The sequence below is a fragment of the Oncorhynchus mykiss genome, chromosome 17 (assembly GCF_057628025.1).
Source record: "Oncorhynchus mykiss isolate SJ-2025 chromosome 17, ASM5762802v1, whole genome shotgun sequence".
In the NCBI taxonomy this organism is placed as follows: domain Eukaryota; kingdom Metazoa; phylum Chordata; class Actinopteri; order Salmoniformes; family Salmonidae; genus Oncorhynchus; species Oncorhynchus mykiss.
The window spans coordinates 31,693,950-31,716,650 of record NC_143038.1 but is presented as its reverse complement, the minus strand read 5'-3'; the positions used below and the strand labels follow the sequence as shown (position 1 = coordinate 31,716,650).

Here is a 22,701-nt window from a genome sequence, read left to right as displayed (position 1 = left end):
ACTGCAGTCCTTTTTTATTAATCTTAGCCATGATTTTGGAATTCTTGTGAGTAAGTATTGGCTAGGTAGCCACTTGTTGTTCGCCCATTGAAATTGAACTTCAGTTCATTAAATAAATAGCTAGCCAGTGACTTAACCCTGTTGCCCAAAGCTAACGTTTATAAGCAGCCAGCTAGCTTCATCTGGCTAGTGATCCTCGACTGGACCGTGTTATGTTTTGTGAAAATAGCGACAATAAGGATTAGGCACAATAGTGAAATTTGCGTTTTGCCTTCAAAATAAAAGTTCATATTTGAACGTGATGCAGAATATTACAATTGATGGAATCACGCCATATATAGCCTAGATCAGGTTAAACAATGCTAGAGTGTGGAGCAATTAAATTGTATATAAGTCTACTCAATGACACCCACAGAACACAACTGTGAAGAATTTATGCAAATATTAGCGTCTAAGTTCTTATTGTGGGAAATCACCTCCCCAGTCAGTGCGTATTGACATTCATATTTTTATTTATTTAGCTAGGCAAGTCAGTTAAGAAGAAATTCTTATTTATAATGACGGCCTAGGAACAGTGGGTTAATTGCCTTGTTCAGGGGCAGAACAACAGATGTTTACCTTGTCAGCTCTGGGATTCAATCTAGCAACCTTTCGGTTACTGGCCCAACGCTCTAACCATTAGGATACCTGCCGCCCCATGTCATTGATCCACAATCCATAGGTATGGCTGTACAGTGAAATAAGTATGCCCCCAGTGCAATTCTATAGTCTTAACACATTCACAGTGTGATTTCAACCGATTTTTGTCAAATGAACAAATGATTGTCTATTGTTGAATTTATATAAGAACATTCCAACCTCGTTAAGCATGATCTATTCCATTATGTCATGATTCCACTATTTGTATTCATTTGCATTACTTTCTTTTGTAGACTTTTATTTTGAAGGCGAATCACAAATTCCACTTTGTGGCTAATCCTTATTGTGGCTAGCTTCACATAGGTGGGTCCGAACAACATTAATCAAATAAGAACTGTCTTCGAAATTAGGGGTATTTTAGATGATGCCACCTAGCTAGAAAGTTAGCTAACTGTAGCTACTAAAATAGGTTGTCGTTTTGCTATGTTTTTGGGGAATAACATTGTTTGCGTCCATCAGCTAGCTAGCTAGCTTTTTTTTATGACAAGCACAGTAGTTTGGGGAAGTGTGACAGCGGCAGGTGCGCGAGACAACTTTACCAGCGTCATAGCATATGTATCGGTGAATGGTTGTGACATGAAATACGAGTGATTGTGTAATCAACGTGTAAAAAATATATGAGCGTGTTAAATTATAAAGACCAAAACGGCGGGTATTTTCTTGCTCCTCCCGTTACCGCGAATCTCATATTGTTTGAAAATAACTTTTGTTGATGTCATCGGGATTTTTTTTCTCTCTCCAAAACAGAAATGCGCCGTTTTCACATATGTAGACACTGGTATTGTCCTGGAGATACTCTATGAGTTTGAAAAGTGGCGGAATTACCCTTTAACACAAAAACAGTGGTAGTCAATGATTGGAAAGTACATTAGCATTTTCTGCCCATTCGTTTGCTGTCTATTCCTTGGGTGAATAGCTCACAGAAGGGAGAGTGGGGCATGTTGAGCCATTTTTACAGTCAGCATCACTACGTCAAGGGAAATATAGTATTCTTTCAAACAAAAATATCTACATATATTTCAAGATGTGTATCCCTGGAAATAATCAGAAGTCATGTAAACATAGTTTGTCCAAAAATTGGGTAAATTGAGCATCGGGACAGGGCCTTATTTGTCCGCTAAATTCTTGATATGTTTAGCATGCCCAGAATCCATGTTATTAGACAAGATATTGTGTGCCTCTGCCTCTATCATAGCCTCTCTTTCGCACAGGTACATGGTAATTTTATTTTTTTCAATGCCAATGTACCTCTTCAGTGTCATTCGGTCAATTTTTTAAATCCCTTGCTGCTGATCGTATGTACTTTTTCTCTTCTTTCACTTCCTTGGTTGCTCTTTTAAGAACCTCAAGAGGGGCCAGACTTCTGCTTGTTTTACGTTTGTATACACGGAACATGATGGTGTCTGCTCTGTTAACAATAAATTCATATGCATGACAAACTGCAGAAACACTATGCATAGTATGCATAAAACGGACAAATGTAATCAGTATTTGTATGGGGTATGTTGAGCAATTGGCTAGTTTGTTCCCACAATAATCTCAAATGTAGTTTTATACGAAGTTGTATACATTCACAACACTTACTTTGAAATTAGCCACTTTTTTTTTTAGAAATACATTTCTTGATTTCAGACACTGGACGTAGATCTCCTCATTCTCGCGTTCCGATTGGCTGAAGGGCTACTGGCTATGTCATCTGAAAAAGGGGTCTGGAGTGTTCATAGTGAACATTGATTAAAGGTCCGCTCTCCGAAGGTCATCGCATTAAAACAAAAAATATATACGAATTAATTAACAACAAGAAAAATGACAGCACACATCTTAAGATAATTAACATGTTGATAGTTAAGATGATTGTTGTATTTTGAAATCTTTAGCAGACTATCACTTTGCAATTCATGTATGAGATATCCATTTACTAAATCATACTGATTGATTAATTTTAAAATACGTAATCCTTTATCTTACAGAGAAAATTATAGTCTGTCTGTGTGGAATATCCACCTTGTGTTAGACAGAGATAAGAACAACATCCCCCCCTCCAGAAAGTGAGATGGGTAGATAGGGACAACTGAAATGGACGGGAGGGGCAAGATAACGACATGGTATACCGCCTTATTAGACTAGGCCTCTGGGTTACATATAAAATGAGCTCATTACAACTTCTGCAAGAGAGGAAACAAGCTGCTACCAAGGTAAAAATTAAAAAACACAATTTAACATTGATTTGAAACTGGGAATGGAAACTTGTTTTCACTTTCTGATGGAGAGAGGGGGAGAGAGTTTGTTTTTATTCAAACAATCTTCATTAAGGATAAAATACATGTATCTTGTTAGCGTCAATTGATTATGGTTGTGTATCTAAATAGGCCTATTAAATAGAATGCATCAGGGCGACATGAAATATGCAGTTTACTAAATTACATGGTTTAGCCAGAGGGTGTTGGACATGTGGCACAGGCTCCTGCTACTCATACTATTTATGTGCTCTCAGAAATGACTCAACTTGAACTGATATGCTCATTATCTGTAATACATCAAATATGCTCATTATCTGTAATGCATAAAATACTTAAGGGTCAGATTCCATCAAGTAGCCTTGACAGATTTATACTGTAAATTTTTAATTATATGGACATGCTCACAGACAAATGTTTTGAAGATGTGAGAAATCAAATACATTATGAATTGCATCTGCCGTTTAATTCAAAACATTTTGTCACTGTTGATGTATACAACATTAAATATTGAACTGGCACTATATTTTGTACTACAAGCAGTGTTTGGAGTATCATCATACCCATGGAGGACAGGGGAGAGGGGGAAGAGCCTGCAGCCGGTCTGCACTTTGTGGGCACGAAGGAAGACCTGATAAAAGCCAAGCGGTCGTTCAGGACCCTGGAGGGCAGGGACATACTGGTGCTCTATCACCAGGAGATTTTCTATGCTCTGGACTTCCACTGTTACCGTGAGTAGAATAAATGGTCCTTCCTGTGCTTTAAAGATAGCCTAAGTTCCAGATCTGTTTGTGCTGTCTTGACAATTGCCATTACCAACTCCTGGCACCCTGTATATGTGGCGCTAACATGCGTCTTTTGTACTGATATGGTCAACATTATGATTGTGACCACATTTTTTTGATAGGTGTAGACGGTTAATTAATATTGTGATCTAATTGTGATCAGATCTTCCTGCCTACCTACGGAGGTACACTCTTTTAAAAAAAGTTATATCTAGATCCAAAAGGGGTTTTAAGAACCCATTTTGCTTCCAGGTAGAACCCTTTAAGTTCCAGATAGAACATAGAACCCTTTCCATGTAGAACCCTTTCCATAGAGGTGTAAACAGCACTTTTGTTTGTTGTGCCAATGATAGGAGTTGGGCAAGTCTGCACAAACAGATCTTTGACTCAAGCTAATTTGAAGATGCATTCTGCAACATTTTCAGTAACGGTTGTTAATGTACAGTGCCTTCAGAAAGTATTCAGACCCCTTGACTTTTTCGTAATTTTGTTACGTTATAGCCTTATTCTAAAATATATATTTTTTTAAATCTCGGCAATCTACACACAATACCCGATAATGACAAAGCGAAAACAGTTTTTTAGACATTTTTGCAATGTATTAACAGAAATACCTTATTTACATAAGTATTCCGACCCTTTGCTATGAGACTCGAAAATTGAGCTCAGATGCCTCCTGTTTCTATTGGTACACAACTGTCTATAAAAGGTCCCACAGTTGACAGTGCATGTCACAGCAAAAACCAAGCCATGAGGTCGAAGGAATCATCCGTAGACCTCCTAGACAGGATTGTGTCGAGGCACAGATCTGGGGAAGGGTACCAAAAAATGTATGCAGCATTGAAGGTCCCGAAAAACACAGTGGCCTCCATCATTCTTAAATGGAAGAAGTTTGGAACCACCAAGACTCTTCCTAGAGCTGGCCGCCCGGCCAAACTGGGCAATCGGGAGAGAAAGGCCTTGGTCAGGGAGGTGACCAAGAACCCGATGGTCACTCTGACAGGGCTCCAGAGTTCCTCTGTGGAGATGGGATAACCTTCCAGAAGGACATCCATCTCTGCAGCACTCCATTAATCAGGCCTTTATGGTAGAGTGGCCAGAGGGAAGCCACTCCTCAGTAAAAGGCACATGACAGCCTGCTTGGAGTTTGCCAAAGGCACCTAAAGACTCTCATAACTTGAGAAACAAGATTCTCTGGTCTGATGAAACCAAGATTGAAGTCTTTGGCCTGAATGCCAAGCGTCACGTCTGGAGGAAACGGTGAAGCATGGAGGTGGCAGCATCATGCTGTGGGGATGTTTTTCAGCGGCAGGGACTGGGAGACTAGCCAGGATCGAGGCAAAGATGAACAGATCAAAATACAGAGAGAGCTTTGATGAACACCTGCTCAGGACCTCAGACTGGGGTGAAGGTTCACCTTCCAACAGGACAATGAACCTAAGCACACAGCCAAGACAATGCAGGAGTGGCTTCGGGACAAGTCTCTGAATGTCCTTGAGTGGTCCAGCCAGAGCCCAGACTTGAACCCGATTGAACATCTCTGGAGAGACCTGAAAATAGCTGTGCAGCAACGCTCCCCATCCAACCTGACAGAGCATGAGAGGATCTGCAGAGAAGAATGGGAGAAACTCTCCAAATACAGGTATGCCAAGCTTGTAGCGTCATACCCAAGAAGACCCGAGGCTGTGTGGTAGATTTACTTTGTTTTCTATGGGATATTTTCCCACATAACATCTGAATGGTGTGTCCAGTCAGCAAATTGTTACAGTGCCATAAACTGTTTTCTTATTCTGCAATACTCTGATCCTTTCCTCTTTGGACAGATGCTGGGGGACCATTGCAAAATGGAGACATAGAGGTGAGTGACTTAGTATTGTAAGCTTGATCCAAATGAATGATCCAGATTAATAAATATCTCAGGTGCCACATACAGCCGTGGTGCCTTTGATCAAGGCACTTAACTCCCAAACTGCTCCAGGGTCGCTGCCCTGCAGCTGGCCCTGTGCCTCTCCTGGCCTGAGTGTGTGTTCATGTGTGTGTGCGCAGGGCTGTAACCAGGGTTTGAGTTTAGTGAGGTCCCCCACCCCCCCATTTACTGCATTTATATACAATTAAAACACTTTAAAATGCTATTGGGAGAACAGAAAAAAACAAGCAAAAATTACCCCAGCCTCGATCACACCTCGAGCACACCGACAGCGTAATTGCATTTTGGCACACCAGAAGTACATTCATTTCCAATGGGACGCTGCGTTTGCCTTGTGCATTGCATTGCATTGCAGAGGCAGTTGCAGTGGGTTCTGTGTGGTGCATTGGTTGGATTTATCGAATTTACGCCTTGATCACACCTACAGTGTTTTGCGCAAAATGGTATGCAGCATCATCTGGATATGTGTGCAACAAAAGTTCAACACTCACCTTCTGCTACCATTTCTGTCAAAACGTCTACGCATACAGTTTGACGCATATGTTTGATAAGTCAAATGTATGCACCACACAGAACACACTGCAACTGACTCTGCAAGGCAATGCTACAAAGCAAACGCAGCGTTCCATTGGAAATGAATGTATTTCTGGTGTACCAAAATGCAATTACGCTGTCGGTGCGTCGAGGCATTATGGATGGTGTGACGCAATGCTGAGCCTCCAGAGGCACACATAGGCCAAATTGAGCTCTGTGCCGCATCACCGAGCGCCTCTCAAATGTTTTAACAATACGGAGGGCTTCGTATAGCTCTGCATTGACATGATTGGTTGACGTTAGGTGAGGGCGGGAGGTCCTGTATAACACAAACTCACTTCCTTGACAACTTCCCTCACAACAGCTCTGAGCTGCTCCGAGAAACGCAAGAAGTATGATCCCCTGACCTCTGCATAGGCCAGATCACCATAAATGCTGCACGGCCAATGCAGACTTCGGATTGACCATGTAGCGCCTTCCACTACAATATAAATCTCTGCCCGCTGCTTGACACCTGACTATTCATACGCAGCTATACGGAGTTAACCGTTTGAGAGATTGGTGAATGTAGGTTACTGCTAAAAACGTAAATCTGGGGGATGCAGGCTAATGTAATGAACAATCCACTGTTCATGATTCTTGTCTACTTGTTCGCAAAGAGGCAGGCGCGATTAGAACTCAGATCAAAAATATAAACATTCTGAGCTTTGATCACCACTGGGACCAACATAACCGTAATTTATTTTCTTTATTGTGTACAAAATATTTATTTTTATTCTTGTACTTTTTTTCAAATGAGAAAAAAAGACCTTAGTGTCCTCATGGGTAGTTACGGCCCTGTGTGTGTTCCAGGTTGGTAACTGTGTCAGCAAAGAAGTAATTGGTTTCACATTTACAGTTTGCTGAACTATTCATGTACCCTGGTTGGAAACGAGGTACTAGCGACATACCTTTTCCTCTGTATGTGCACGCCCAATCCAAATATAATCTATTTGATAAATACCTTATCTTGATTTCATTCTTCTTGCAGGAATTTGACGGCAAGCTGTGCATAGTGTGTCCAAAGCACAAGTACAAGATCTCTCTCGCTGAGGGGGAGGGCATCTACAGGGCCACCAACCCTTATGCCCCAGTGCCCACAACAAGGTGGTACTCCAAGGGCATCAAGCAAAGAGTCCACACGGTGACCGAGACTGACGGGGACGTTTATGTCACACTGTCCCACATGTCCCGTTTTATCGAGTCTGACTACTTCCAGGGAGAGAAGGGTAAAGTAGAGAGGGAGAGAATGGAGGCCGAAGATTATTCTAAGAAATCTAACACAACCTCCTGATGGACTGTATGTCAATAGTCTAAAATGGCTTCCTCTCCTTGCCTCCTCATCTGCACTGATCTGAAGGGAAGGTAAAGGAGCGAAGGAGGCGAGAAGAGGAAGCCAGGTCCAACTATTAACATACATTTGGGGTTTTCCTAAAGTTTACTTGTCTTCAAATGGGGATGTAGTAATTATGGCAACCTTGACATTTGATTTGTGTCCAGAGACTTGAGCAGCCAATCAGATCTCTGACATAAATATGCTAAGGCAGGATGTGAGTGAACTGAGTTTAAAAACGACCAATCACATGTTTCCTTAATGTATGGGGTAGGGGTAACGTTATCTGGGTTTTTTTTGGTGTAAATTTCATACATTCCACAAGAATCTGTTTTTATGTGTTTTAGGCTATCACGTTACGTTATCTTATACAGATTATCTCACTCACTGCTCAGCCGACTTGTGAATTGTAGCTCCTTCTCACGTGGGATGAGTTAAGTCTACAGAGCACAACACTCAGTAATAAAGCTAATAAAATGAGTGCTGATGGCTTGTTTTCTTTTGGTTTGGATGTGTAGCAGCCTATTATATAATGGTATTATGTCCCAGTGGGGATGAGCAGGATTAAGAAGTAGGCCTAAGTAAGATGTGTATTCAGTGCTTCACAGTAGCCTTGAACTCCCCTTTCTCTTGTTCATAGGAATACCTATTGATATTGTTAACATTGAACTCAATTAAATGTGTGGAAAGAGAAAATAACCCATAAACTCATTGATTACAATAATGCAGAAAAATACACTGAGTACACAAAACATTAAGAACACCTGCTCTTTCCAATACATACTGACCAGGTGAATCCAGGTGAAAGCTATGATCCTTTATTGATGTCACTTGTGAAATTCACTTTAACCTGTCTCCTCCCCTTCATCTACACTGATCTAAGAAGGATTTTCAAGCTTTGAGACAATTGAGACATGAATTGTGTATGTATGCCATTCAGAGGGTGAATGGGCAAGACAAAATATTTAAGTGCCTTTGAATGGGATATGGTAGTAGGTGTCAGGCGCACCGGCTTGCATCAAGAACTGCAACACTGCTGGGTTTTTCACCATCAACGGTTTCCCATGTGTATCAAGAATGGTCCACCACCCAAAGGATATCCAGCCAACTTGTCATAACTGTGGGAAGCATTGGGGTCAACATGGGCCATCATCCCTGTGGAACACTCGACACTTTGTAGATTCCATGCCCCGATGAATTTAGTAAATTTAGTGTATCTGCATGCATGCATGTATTGCTATTGTAATAGGCTACATGTGTATCTCGAAAGGATAGCCAAGACCTGTGTCAGTTACCTCTCTCTGAGAACGTTTTCAGCAGGGTAGCCTAGTGGTTAGAGCATTGGACTTGTAACCGGAAGGTTGCAAGTTCAAACCCCCGAGCTGTCAAGGTACAAATCTGTCATTCTGCCCCTGAACAGGCGGTTAACCCACTGTTCCTACGCCGTCATTGAAAATAAGAATTTGTTCTTAACTGACTTGCCTGGTTATAAAGGTAAAATAATATTTTTTTTTTTTAAACAACCCAGCCGCTGCATCAATGGTCTGCAATAAGCACCAAATTAACATTATCCCCAGACATAAATTCATTAATTTAAGAAAAATATATTAATTACAAGAAAAACGTTCTGATGGGATGAAATGTTAACCAAAAACATGGAAAACGTACACTGTTCAAATAGAAAGACTCAAAACACCATCATTGTGTACTGAAACCATGAAAAGTAGTGCACCTAAACTAAGATCTGGTGTTTGGATGGGCTTTGAATGTAAACCTAATGTAAGTATTTTGTTTTAAAATAGAATGGAAGTACTCTTAAACACTCAAAAGTGGATATTCAATCTGAATATTGGTGTTGTTAAAAATATTGTGAAAAAAATGTGGGGGCTCAGCACAAAAATATTTTTGCAGACTCTCACACAATCCTTTCCAGTGACTCATTTTAGAAATGTATTGAGTGTAAGATAAATGTATTGAGCTGATATATTTCTCCATGGTTTGCTGAAATACGTTCATATTTTAAAGAGGATACAGGAATGTAATACTTTTCCTAGGGTAGACAATGGCACTAGGTATAGATTATTACAGTTTCCAGGCTCATTGTGAGATTATAAATTATGTTACAATCAAAATACTTAAAGTAAGTAAGTTATAGTAGAGGACACATGTATAAAGCTGGTGTATGTGTGATAATATGGATTTGAACCTGGGTCACCTGCTTGTCAAAACACTGCCTTAGTCCATTCAGCCAGTCTTCAGTCTTAACAGCTGTGCTGACCACCATTGTTACATTGAGCACATTGGGGCCGATTCAGTCTTGAGATAAATACACTTAACATGGATTTGAGTCAATAAAACATGGACATTTGTTTTACTTGATCCATGTTAAATCAACATATGTGCACCTATATTTTTTTTCAATACTTTATTTAGACAGATTAGAAACAGGAGTGAAGGTGAGATATGCGGAAGTGGGGATTAAACCCACTCAAGCATATATCCACACGACTTGTAAGGAACTTGTAAATCACATTGAGTTAAACTCTGGTTCCCCATATCAGAAGACACATGTTTAGATTAAAGGTCAAATGTGAATTTCAAACATTGTGCTGCCATACTGATCAGAATTCCCCCAGTCTGGGGCATGGAGGTGGAGAGAAGGCATTCATAGCAGGAGTGATTATTCTTTGGTCTAGTGTAAAAACAGGCAAGTTTGTGTGTGCCTCTCCTCTCTTTGGGTCCTTCGCAAACTCAGACAGGCGAGAGCACACCAAACGCTCAGGTGAAACTTTCCAAAACAATACAAGAAAGTGTGCATCAATGAAAACTTGAGTACAAAATATTTTCACATTGAAGAAGGAAACAGAAAAGGAATTCACTCAACATGAACATGTGTTTTGTGTAGCATTTCGGACGCTGATGGTTCAAATCAAGCTGTCAAGTCAGGTTTAAGTCAATAGTGTAATAAGTCCAAGCCAAGCAGCCATTTTGATTAATTGATCAGTTTTCTGTACACTAAATGTAGTTGTCAATTGACACGTTGTTGTTTGCACCGTTTGTGCATGTTTTTTTTTAAATGCAAATTGCATCCGTTTTAGTTAATACTGCTGGCTTGTTTGCCTACTAGCTTTATGAGCTTCATCAATTTTTTATGCTTGCCCCACATGCTGCTACAGTGAATAGCCACTGCTAATCTGCTCTAGGTTTCGCCTTTCATGCCACATTATACCCTACTTTAAAATGTAATGTTATCTTGTTGCTATATTTGCGTAGCTTTATTCACATATTTGGATTTTGCTTATTGATAATGATATGTGTAATAATTGTGTATTCATATATCGATTTATTAATATTATAACAGTTAATAAGTAATGATGTATTGTGATACTATTTCTCTGTCTCCACGCAGAAAATCATGAATATGGGTCAATTCTAACCAAAGCCAATCAAGACAAGGATCAGACTAATGCCGGCTGAAATGTCAGTTTTCTCATCTAGCTCAACTGTACTGTGATTCAATCCATTGCAACATGTACCATCTGAATATAAATACTCAGGTCAGAGATGTAGTTTGTACATGTGTAAAGAGTCATAACTACATCTCTGCCTATCGTCTCTAACCAGAATCCCACCGTAGATGGTCATCTTTCACCAGCCCTATCTATACCCCTCATTCTTTACATGTATATTGTCGTACACTTAAGCCTCTTTCTATTGGCACTTTGAAGTCAACCCAGGTTGGGCTGGCATTGGTGGGCTAGCTCAAATTGCGTTTCCACTGCCTCCAGAAATGAGAAATTATGTCATGTTGCTAGATAGCCAATATGTGACTGCAGTTGGCTTCGCTGATGTTGCTAGCTAGCAGAATGTTGAAGAATTTAATTCGCCCTCACCATGCTGCATTTAACTTTACTCTATACTGCTGTCAGTGCCAGTCAGACTCCGAGCCATTCATTTAGCTTGCTGACGTTAGCTAGCTGGTTAGCGTCGTCGCTAGCATTACAGGCTAGCTAGCTAGCTTAATTCCTACCTTGACATTGGCTATTAGCTAGCTAGCTAACCAAGCAAACCAGACGACAGGCTTGATAAAATGTAGCTAGTTAGCTAGCTTTCAATGCGACCAGGCCAGCTAAAATTCCTGCTTAGTTCGCCTGTTAGTTTTTTCAACTCTGATTTGCTAGCTAACGTTAGATAGCTAGCATTTGAGGTCTGACTGGTCTCATACGCGTTTATTGTGTAGTGCAAAAATGAATGAAGAATCCAGCTATGGTGGTAATTTGTGTCATGTCTGACTACTGCAGTCCTGCTTGTCCATCAACTAGCTAACAGCAACAAGCCCAGAAGAGCTATCTAAATGTTGTCAGTATCCAGCAGTAATGAACTTGGTGGTTGTAAAATATATATATATAACAACCTTGGTGGTTGTATAGTAATGGCGTCACTCGACCCAACTCGAATTTGGCCCTAATTGGAAATTGGGCTTTAGAGGTAGCCCTTATTCAGGACTCCAATTACATTAGAGTGGAGCCATTCCACGTCGCCTTTTGCCTTGTAAGGGAAATGCCCATACGCTCCGATGCTGCCCGACGCTGAGAAGGTCCTGTACTTTCCCCAATCAAGCATTGAACCTGCAATTTACTGTACAACAACACCCAATCCTGAGAATACGAATACGCTAAATATGTTTCAGATCTTGGAAGTGTCTTAATCAATCTACAAATGTGAATGACCTGTTAAGGTTTTGTTGTCATTTTATAAAATGCAAAGAAAATAAAGAATTTAAAGCTTCAATGTACTCATGAAATATTACTCTGGACAAACTTACAAAAGTATATTTTCACCAAACAATCCTTTCTCGTGTTCTTTGTTTGAGCATAATACTTTGACCTTTTGGAATTACCAATGAGAGGTTTATCAGCACCCCATACAAGAGCAGGGAACACAATAAGAGCGACTCTCATTTACAGTATTTTGAAACTCCAGAAGAAGGGATCTAATTCTGCACTACACAGGATTCGAAACACCAAAATAGTGTTTTTCAGCTTGTAAAGAAAGGAAACGACACCAAAAGAGAAGGGAACTAATTCTGTGCTAGACAGGATTCTGAACACATAGTATTTAGAAGCTTTAAAGAGGAAACGACACCAAAAGAGAAGGGAACTCATTCTGTGCTAGATAGGATTCTAAACATTGTTATAGTATTTAGAAGCTTTAAAGAGAGGATATGACAACAAAAAAGAAGGGAACTAATTCTGTGCTAAGACAGGATTCTAAACACTGTTATAGTATTTAAAAACTTTAAAGAGGAAACAACACCAAAAGAGAATGGAACTAATTCTGTGCTAGACAGGATTCTAAACACTATTATAATATTTTGAAGCTTTTAAAGAGGAAACGACACACTATAACAGTGTTTATGTAACGGATGTGAAATAGCTAGCTAGTTAGCGGTGGTGCGCGCTAAATAGCGTTTCAATCGGTGACGTAACTTGTAGTGTTTCATGGGAACACTACATCACCGCAAAATATACAGGTAGAGCTCGAAAAATTCAAGCCCCTTGGGTGCTGCCATAGAGTTACATTAGAAGTGCCCATCCATGAAGGCACAAGGGCATTGGCCACATATAAAATTATGAAGAGGAATTATAAAGAGAAATTAAAGATAAAACGTATCGGTGCTCATCGGCCATTGGACATAAACATAAACATTGCACAACAAGTTGGAAATCGCAAATTCAACAATGAGTGGTTTGGAAGGAATCAGTGGCTAACTGCAAGTTTTGCAAAGTAATCACTAGCCTGCTATTCAGTGGAGTGGGTGCATAGTTCAAGTCTAAAATTAGCCCACGAAGGACCACCACGCCACCTTCCTGTTCATGTGATCACATCACAACAAGGTGAGTCCAAACATATATTTTATGCTGCTGAGTTACTTATGTAATATGCCAGGGAGATATCTATACTCTAGCTAAGAAAGTAATACTAAATGTATGTTGTATCGTAAGCTGTTAGTAGCCCATGTGACTCCCCCTAACAATTTGGTCCCTTTCCCCCTTTGGTCCCTTAGCCTATTGTTCTGACTTGGTGGTGCACATGTAGCCTATAGCATGTTTTAGAGAAAAGTAATGACATTTCAAAAGTGCTTAACAAATAGTTATATTGACTACGTCCATCCTAGCTCGCTCATTACTGTCTGAAATAAAATTATGGATTGCTTCTTATCCATTTGTCATCCCCTTATGACATTGTTTGTACATTTCAATTGTCAGTAGAAACCACATTTGTTTAAGCAAGTCAGCCATATCAGCTATGTTTTTTTAAAAGGCAGTAAATGAGTCAGAATGAACTGTTTTGCTGCCAGACAAGGCTCTGCTGATATCCAGATGTAGCAGTGGTAAGGATTCACTCCATGGTGCTGAAAATAAAGCTCTGCTGTTGGGACAGGTTTATGTAGACCCTAACAGTTTGTGGGCACCGATTGTCACCATTATAGTGCAATTAATGTGTTGTGTAGTGGCTTTGCTGGCATGCCTCTAAAAATGTTTTTGTTGAGATTGTCGCACCAAGATTTACATGCTAAAATCGCCATTGTAAATGAGTACTATTTTAATAGTATGTTCAAAAATAATTTTATAACTTTATGAATGTTGCCTCCTGTTTTAGTTTATTGTGTTGGTAATGACTTTTGTTTTGTTTTTGATGATAATTGTTTGGTAGAGTGGAGGTTGCTAGCTACAGTATAGCCTAGCTTTTAGCTAGCGGCTCTGTAAGCTAGTTTAACTTGCTAGAAAGTTATAGAAACAAGTTGAGGAAAAAGTAGCCTAACTGAACAAAACATGTTTTATTATCAACTGAAACAATATGTTTCCCCTGTCTTAAATGAAAAGGTCACCTTTTACAATCTCCCAAAATAAATGCAATCCCTGACGAGAGACTAGGCCACTGTAACGGTCTTGAGCCGACAGACGCTGGGAGACGGGAGGAAAGTACAGAGTCAAGATTTAATAATAAATAGACATGAAACAAAGCAAAAACAGCGTCTGGACAAAATTAACAAAACAGCATCAATGCAGAGACGAGGAAAAAACTGAGGAAGTGACAGATACAGGGGAGGCAATCTATGACATCATGGAGTCCAGGTGAGTCCGGTGAAGCGCTAACACACGTAATGATGGTGACAGGTGTGCGTAATGATGAGCAGCCTGGCGGCCTTGAGCGCCAGAGGGGGGAGCTGGAGCGGACATGACAGCCACAGATCGAACAATTAGCCAGATATTTCACCGGATGTATAAATGTGAAGTATCTGGTTGCCGTTTCCACTCACTACCAAATATGGTGACTGATGAGCATAATCCCAGTGGCTGGCGGTGGGAGAAGATGGAGCGAGATAGATTTTGTCCGACATTCTGCACATTTTCTCATCAATGAAACATTTGATCTCAATACAGTTTTCTGTTTCCAAAACTAGAATCTATAACAAACAGAGTGGACTACGTTTTGTAGACTTTACCCTTTGCCAAAGTTTCCTTGCTTTTCTGCCCACTATGATTAATTTGCTCCAATTGGAAATGACATGCAATGGTCTATCTTGGTTTAGTTATAAAAATATTTGACTCTCCTCCATCTTGTCTTGCGTTGTGAAATGCTCCCTATGCTCTCCGTCCAGTAGCGGAACGAGATTGCATGAAGATGACTTACAGCGTAATGAAATACGGCATAATGAAATAAGTCAAGATGTTAACGGGACATTAGAAAAATAAAACTTGAGCAGATTTTTGTTTAGACCTAGGCCTATGCAATTATGTGTGAATTAATGTTTAGTAACGGGATGGGCCTAACAAGAGTCTAAGAACAGTATTGCAATAATAACATTCTAGCTTATTTATTTCCAATAAATTCACAATTCAAATTTTCAGGGGAAAGAGGAACGAGAACAATAGTAAAAGCATGGCAGGATGTCTTATTAGCAGGCCTTCCTGCAACCACAGACCCAACCATTGCATGAGCGGCCTGCCAGGGGCGCCGCACTGTTCAATGGACGTGGTGCTGAATTGGCAAGCTTTTACTGGAGTTCGCCCTAATCTTGGCACTGTCCAGAATGTTTCTGCACCGGATTTCCGCAGGCAAGTAAGTACTGTCACAGGCTTCTTATTTGAGTTTGCAAAAATAGTAGTAGGCTATCTAATTTCAAACCCAAATAAATTTAATTTAGGTCACCAGGCCTCGATATATAGGATACAGTTGAAGTCGGAAGTTTACACACACCTTAGCCAAATACATTTAAACTCAGTTTTTCACAATTACTGACATTTAATCCAAGTAAAATTTCCCTTTCTTAGGTCAGTTAGGATCACCACTTTATTTTAAGAATGTGAAATGTCAGAATAATAGTAGAGAGAATTATTTATTTCAGTTTTTCTTTCTTTCATCAAATTCCCAGTGGGTCAGAAGTTTACATACACTCAATTAGTATTTGGTAGCATTGCCTTTAAATTGTTTAACTTGGGTCAAACGTTATGGGTTGCCTTCCACAAGCTTCCCACAATAAGTTGAGTGAATTTTGGCCTATTCCTCCTGTTGTCCTGTTGTTTGTAGGCCTCCTTGCTCGCATACACTTTTTCAGTTCTGCTCACAAATTTTCTATAGGATTGAGGTCAGGGCTTTGAGATGGCAACTCCAATTGACTTAAGGACTTTGGACTTTGTTGTTCTTAAGCCATTTTGCCACAACTTTGGAAGTATGCTTGTGGTCGTTGTCCTGATGTCTTGAGATGTTGCTTCAATATATCCACATAATGTTCCTCCCTCATGATGCCATCTAATTTGTGAAGTGCACCAGTTCCTCTTGCAGCAAAGCACACAGACAACATGATGCTGCCACCCCCGTGTTTCACAGTTGGGATGGTGTTCTTCGGCTTGCAAGCCTCCCCCTTTTTCCTCCAAACATAACGATGGTCATTATGACCAAACAGTTCTATTTTTGTTTCATCAGACCAGAGGACATCACCAAAAAGTACGATCTTTGTCCCCATGAGCAGTTGCAAACCCTAGAGTGGCCTTTCAGGTTATGTCGATATAGGACTCGTTTTACTGTGGATATAGATACTTTTGTACCTGTTTCCTCCAGCATCTTCACAAGGTCCTTTGCTGTTGTTCTGCTGTTGCACTTTTCGCACTAAAGTATGTTCATCTCTAGGAGACAGAACATGTCTACTTCCTGAGCGGTATGACGGCTGCGTGGTCCCATGGTGTTTATACTTGCGTACTATTGTTTGTACAGATGGTACCTTCAGGCGTTTGGAAATTGCTCCCAAGGATGAAACAGACTTGTGGAGGTCTAAAAAAACAATTTCAGAGGTCTTGGATGATTTCTTTTGATTTTCCCATGATGTCAAGCAAAGAGGCACTGAGTTTGAAGGTAGTCCTTGAAATACATCCACAGGTACACCTCCAATTGACTCAAATTATGTCAGTTAGCCTACCAGAAGCTTCTAAAGCCATGACATCATTTTCTGCAATTTTCCAAGCTGTGTAAAGGCACAGTCAACTTAGTGTATGTTAACTTCTGACCCACTAGAATTGTGATACAGTGAATTATAAGTGAAATAATCTGTCTGTAAACAATTGTTGGAAAAATTACTTGTGTCTTGAACAAAGTAGGACTTGCCAAAACTATAGTTTGTTAACAAGAAATTTGTGGAGTGGTTGAAATGTGCAGTGATGTCACACAACACAATGCTACACACATTTTGAGGGAGCGTACAATTGGCATGTTGACTGCAGGAATGTCCACCAGAGCTGTTACCAGATGACTAAATGTTCATTTCTCTACCATAAGCCGCTTTCAACGTCGTTTTAGAGAATTTGGCAGTCCGTCCAGCCGACCTCACAACCACAGACCATGTGTAACCACGCCAGCCCAGGACTTCCATTTCCCGGCTTCTTCACCTGCGGAATCGTCTGAAACCAGCCACTCGGGCAGCTGACGAAACTGAAGAATATTTCTGTCTGTAATAAAGCCCTTTTGTGGGGACATTCTCTGATTGGTTGGGCCTGGCTCCCCAGTGGTTGGGCCTGGCTCCCAAGTGAGTGGGCCTATGCCCTTCCAGGCCCACCCATGGCTGCGCCCCTGCCCAGTCATGTGAAATCCATAGATTAGGGCCTAATGAATTTATTTAAATTGACTGATTTCCTTATATGAACTGTAACTCAGTAAAATCGTTGAAATTGTTGCATGTTGCATTTCTATTTTTGTTCAGTATAGAATAGTGCAATGCGACTTCAAATTCAACATGCAAACTAAAGAGGTCCGTAAAATAATCTTAGTGTTCCATTTGTCTCTTTGAATAGCAACATACTATGAGCCAGTTTCTCACCACAAAGGAGCATAATTATCAGTCGGGTTGAGAGTGATAGGCTTAGCTGTGCTCAATCGCCTGTGGAATAGCAGAAGTCAGTGGCCAGAAATTTGTGTGGGGGGGGCATATGAATATGCTCTTGTTAATGATCCCGTTCTCTTCTGCTGACCTGCAGTAACCTCCGATGCACGCTGATAGAGCCTCTATCCCCTTCTGTGAAGCATTGTATTGCATCAAGACAAGACAAAGCCCAAGGTAACACGAATAAGAAAGCTGAACACGAAATAACTAAGAAATTGAATATTAAAATATGCTAATGCTTTTTAACAAACATTGGGGTGCACAATCAAACAATGCTGAATTAGCAAAAAATATATATTTTTAGGGGTCATGCCATGAAAAGGTAGTCTAATAGGCTCTTATGCCTTGATCCACTGATAGATTTATTGCGCAAAATAGTATGCAGCATCATCTGAATATGTTTGTAACAGAAGTTCAACATTCACCTTCTGCTACCATTTCTGTCGAGCCGGCTACGCATACAGTTTGACGCATATGTTTGATAAATACAAGGTAGGCACCACACAGAACGCACTGCAACTGAATCTGCAACAGAATGCTGCAAGACAAACATAGCGTTCCATTGGAAATTAATGTACTTCTGGTGTACCAAATTGCAACAGCACTTTCAGTGTGACCGAGTCATTATGTGCTGACCACACCGCTCGAGTTACAAAATAAATGTACACATACATGTTATTCAATCATTGCGTCCGAACTGCTTGCTTGTCAATGAGCGTCTGCAAAGCCAGACACTAAAATATTACTTGGTTCTATTTGTGATGCTTGAAGCGCTGCAAGAACCGCCTCACCCATCTCCTCATTGATTTTTAGGAGCATATACCCACGTGGGTGATTTAAGCAATAAGGCCCGAGGTGGTGTGGTATATGGCCAATATACCACGGCTAAGGGGTGTTCTTATGCATGACGCAACACGGAGTGCCTGGACACAGCCCGTAGCCATGGTATATTGGCCATATATCACAAATCCCATAGGTGCCTTTTTGCTATTATAAATGGGTTACGGACGTAATTAGAGAAGTAAAAATGTATGTTCTGTCATACCCGTGGTATACGGTCTAATATACCACAGCTGTCAGCCAATCAGCATTCAGGGCTCGATCCACCCAATTTATAATGAAAGATGAACTGATGTCCACACTTCAGTCCAGTTGGTGGTGGTAATGCACTTTAAAGTTGGTTGCCAACCACCATATAAAGTCCAAAGAAGAAGCAGATGACCGAAGGAGGAGAGATTACTAGAAGTTTACCCTTTTATCTGTGGATTAATTGTCGGAGTAGAGGACCTTGTGCATTTCAGGTAAAATAACAACCCAATGTTTATATCCCAGGAGAAATTAACTAGCAGCAGCAAGCTAGCTAGCTAAATTGCCATGAATATTTAATGCTTTTCGACCTGTCCCCAAATTAATATAGTTGGTTCAGAGTTTGTTTGATATTTGAACCTGCATGTCCTGATCACGTCTGGTGTGGATGGACAAAATCAACATGAGCATGATGGCGCACACAGAGCATGCGCACACCCGGTCTAGTCAGCATGTTAGGCTACACACACAAAAAAAATGGTTCTAGTGCCAAATTAGGGTTATTTGGCTTGTAACCATAGCAGATACCTTTTTGGTGCTATATTGAACTCTTTTTTTGAAGGTTCTATAAAGAACCATGCTCATGGGGTTCTAAATGGAACATTTATGGTGCTATAAAGAACCCTTTCCTAAGGTTCTACAAAGAACGGTTCTATATAGCATGAAAAACGGCTCCGCTATTTTTTCAACCTTTTTTGGTTTTATATAGAACCCTTGTTAATGGTTCTATAAAGAACTTTTCTCAATCTCAAAGGTTGAAAAAACGTTTGAAGAAAAACGTTTGAAGAAAAAACATGTTTTTTTCCTTCTGGTTAGCTATATTATAGTGTTAAAATTACATAGGTGTTAATATTGTGTTAATTGACAAGTTGAATCATGTGTGCTGGTGTCTTGACTCCAACCGAAGGTGGCTCCCCTTCCTGTTCGGGTGGCGCCTGGCGGTCGTCGTCACCGGCCTACTAGCTGCCACTGATCCTTTTGTTTGGGTGGCGTCGTTTTCACCGGTGTGGTGAATTAAAAAGTAAGTGAATTCAATTAATGAAAACATATTGGAAATAATGAAATTACAGTAACAGTTACCCACTACCTCTCATCGCTACGGCGGTAGAATCATTTCACAGAGCACAGTTTTTCACAAAACTGGATCTCATGAGCGTGTATAGTCTGGTGCGTATTCGGGATAGAGACGAGTGGAAAACCACGTTTAGTACCACATCGGGCCACTATGAGTACCTCGTCATGCCGTATGGGTTAAAGAATGCTCCCGTCGTCTTTCAATCCTTTGTAAACGAGATTCTCAGGGACCTGCACGGGCAGGGTGTGGTTGTTTATATTGATGATATTCTGATCTATTCCGCCACCCGCGCCGCGCATGTGTCTCTGGTACGCAAGGTGCTTGGTAGACTGCTGGAGCATGACCTATACGTCAAGGCTGAGAAGTGTGTGTTCTCCAAACGAGCCGTCTCCTTCCTGGGTTATCGCATTTCCACCTCGGGGGTGGTGATGGAGTGTGACCGCATTAAGGCTGTGCGTAATTGGCCGACTCCTACCACGGTGAAGGAGGTGCAGCGGTTCTTGGGGGTTTGCCAATTACTACTGGAGGTTTATCCGGGGTTTTGGCCAGTTAGCGGCCCCATTACCTCACTGCTGAAGGGGGGGGGGGGCGATGCGTTTGCGGTGGTCGGCAGAGGCGGACAGAGCCTTCAATAGGTTGAAGGCGCTGTTCATGGATGCACCCGTGTTGGCACACCCGGACCCCTCTCTAGCATTCATAGTGGGGGTGAACGCGTCCGAGGCTGGGGTGGGTGCCGTGCTATCACAGCTCTCGGGTACGCCACCAAAACTCTGCCCCTGCGCTTTCTTTTTGAGGAAGCTCAGTCCGGCGGAGCGTAACTATGATGTGGGGGACCGGGAGTTGTTAGTGGTGGTCAAGGCCCTGAGGGTGTGGAGACACTGGCTTGAGGGGGCTAAGCACCCCTTTCTCATCTGGACCGACCACCAGAATCTGGAGTATATTCGGGCAGCTAGGAGACTGAATCCAAGTCAGGCAAGGTGGGCCATGTTCTTCACCCGATTCAGGTTTACTCTGTTGTATAGACCAGGCTCCCTGAACGTAAAGGCTGACGCGCTGTTCCGTCTTCATGACACGGAGGATCGGTCCACCGAGCCTACTCCCATCCTTCCAGCCTCAAGTCTGATGGCACCAGTGGTATGGGAGGTGGACTCGGACATTGAGCGTTACGGGCGGAGCCTGCGCCTCCTCAGTGTCCTGCTGGGCGTAAGTATGTGCCGCTTGGTGTTCGGGACCAACTGATTTGGTGGGCTCACACCCTACCCTCATCGGGTCATCCTGGGGTGGCGAGGACAGTGCGGGGCCTCCGGGGGAAGTATTGGTGGCCCACCTTGGCTAGGGACGTTAGGGTTTATGTCTCTTCCTGTTCAGTGTGCGCCCAGAGTAAGGCTCCTAGGCACCTTCCTAGAGGGAAGTTACACCCCCTCCCCGTTCCACAACGGCCATGGTCTCACTTATCAGTAGATTTCCTGACCGATCTCCCCCTGTCTCAGGGGAACACTATGGTTTTGCTGGTTGTGGATCGATTTTCTAAGTTCTGCCGTCTCCTCCCGTTGCCCGGTCTCCCTACAGCCCTACAGACTGCGGAGGCGTTATTCACCCACGTCTTCCGGCACTGCGGGGTGCCGGAGGACATCGTCTCTGATCAGGGTCCCCAGTTCACGTCCCGGGTATGGAGGGCGTTCATGGAGCGTCTGGGGGTCTCGGTCAGCCTTACCTCCGGTTATCATCCCGAGAGTAATGGGCAGGTGGAGAGAGTGAGCCAGGAGGTGGGTAGGTTTCTGCGGTCGTATTGCCAGGACCGGCCCAGCGAGTGGTCTAGGTACGTCCCATAGGCGGAGTTGGCCCAAAACTCACTCCGTCACGAAACCTACCCCTCCGCTTGCCCTGCCGGAAGCTGGGGCCGCAGTGTGTGGGGCCCTTCAAAGTCCTGAGGAGGATAAACGAGGTGTGTTATCGATTACAACTCCCTTCCTATTATCGTATTAACCCCTCGTTTCATGTGTCTCTCCTCAGGCCGGTGGTAGCTGGTCCCCTGCAGGACGGTGAGGTGCCGGAGGTCCCTCCTCCCCCTCTGGACATCGAGGGGTCCCCGGCATACACGATACGGGCCATTCTGGACTCGAGACGCCGGGTGAGGGGCCTACAGTACCTCGTGGACTGGGAGGGGTACGGTCCGGAGGAGAGGTGCTGGGTACCGGTGGGGGACATCTTGGATCCGTCAATGTTGAGGGATTTCCATCGCCTCCATCTGGATCCCCTGCGCTTCGCCCTCAGGGTCGCCCTCAAGGCCGGTGTCGGCGCGCTGCGGGATACTGTCACGACTCCAACCGAAGGTGGCTCCCCTTCCTGTTTGGGTGGCGCTCAGCGGTCGTCGTCACCGGTCTACTAGCTGCCACTGATCCTTTTTTCCTCCTTGTCTGTTTATTAGTTACACCTGTGTTTAGTTAGGTTAATTGGTTGGGCTTTACTATCCAGCCGGCTCGCCTGCTGGGTGTACGGGATTATTTTCGGTGTACTATTGTGCACGACTGTAAGTCACGGTTGTCCG

At 42.2% G+C, this 22,701-nt stretch overlaps 1 protein-coding gene and 1 long non-coding RNA gene across 6 annotated transcripts; both read left to right on the top strand.

Annotated features, from left to right (window-relative positions):
- The first annotated feature begins 1,196 nt into the window (after positions 1-1,196).
- Positions 1,197-8,034, top strand: rfesd (Rieske (Fe-S) domain containing). 5 transcript variants are annotated; one of them, XM_021568654.3, is made up of 4 exons: positions 1,197-1,802; positions 3,477-3,667; positions 5,545-5,579; positions 7,213-8,034. In XM_021568654.3, the coding sequence occupies exons 2-4, from the start codon at positions 3,502-3,504 to the stop codon at positions 7,513-7,515; spliced, it is 504 nt and encodes a 167-aa protein (XP_021424329.2). In that variant the 5' UTR covers positions 1,197-1,802; positions 3,477-3,501; the 3' UTR covers positions 7,516-8,034. The 5 variants fall into 5 exon arrangements, with proteins under 5 accessions (XP_021424329.2, XP_090061332.1, XP_021424330.2 ...); XM_090205206.1 differs by lacking the exon at positions 1,197-1,802 and adding an exon at positions 2,330-2,439; XM_021568655.3 differs by lacking the exon at positions 1,197-1,802 and adding an exon at positions 2,334-2,439 and having other exon boundaries at positions 3,480-3,667.
- Positions 8,035-10,288: 2,254 nt separating this feature from the next.
- On the top strand, positions 10,289-12,345 carry LOC118940471 (uncharacterized). Its single transcript, XR_005036993.2, has 2 exons — positions 10,289-10,336; positions 10,964-12,345. It is a non-coding gene; the product is annotated as an uncharacterized LOC118940471 (long non-coding RNA).
- The last annotated feature ends 10,356 nt before the right edge of the window (positions 12,346-22,701 follow it).

Excerpts from the sequence above, each read along its gene's own strand:
- rfesd (XM_021568654.3), top strand. The coding sequence starts at position 3,502 with ATGGAGGACAGGGGAGAGGGGGAAGAGCCTGCAGCCGGTCTGCACTTT. Across the intron at positions 3,668-5,544 it reads TCTGGACTTCCACTGTTACC|ATGCTGGGGGACCATTGCAA; the intron begins GTGAGTAGAATA and ends CTCTTTGGACAG. Across the intron at positions 5,580-7,212 it reads TGCAAAATGGAGACATAGAG|GAATTTGACGGCAAGCTGTG; the intron begins GTGAGTGACTTA and ends TTCTTCTTGCAG.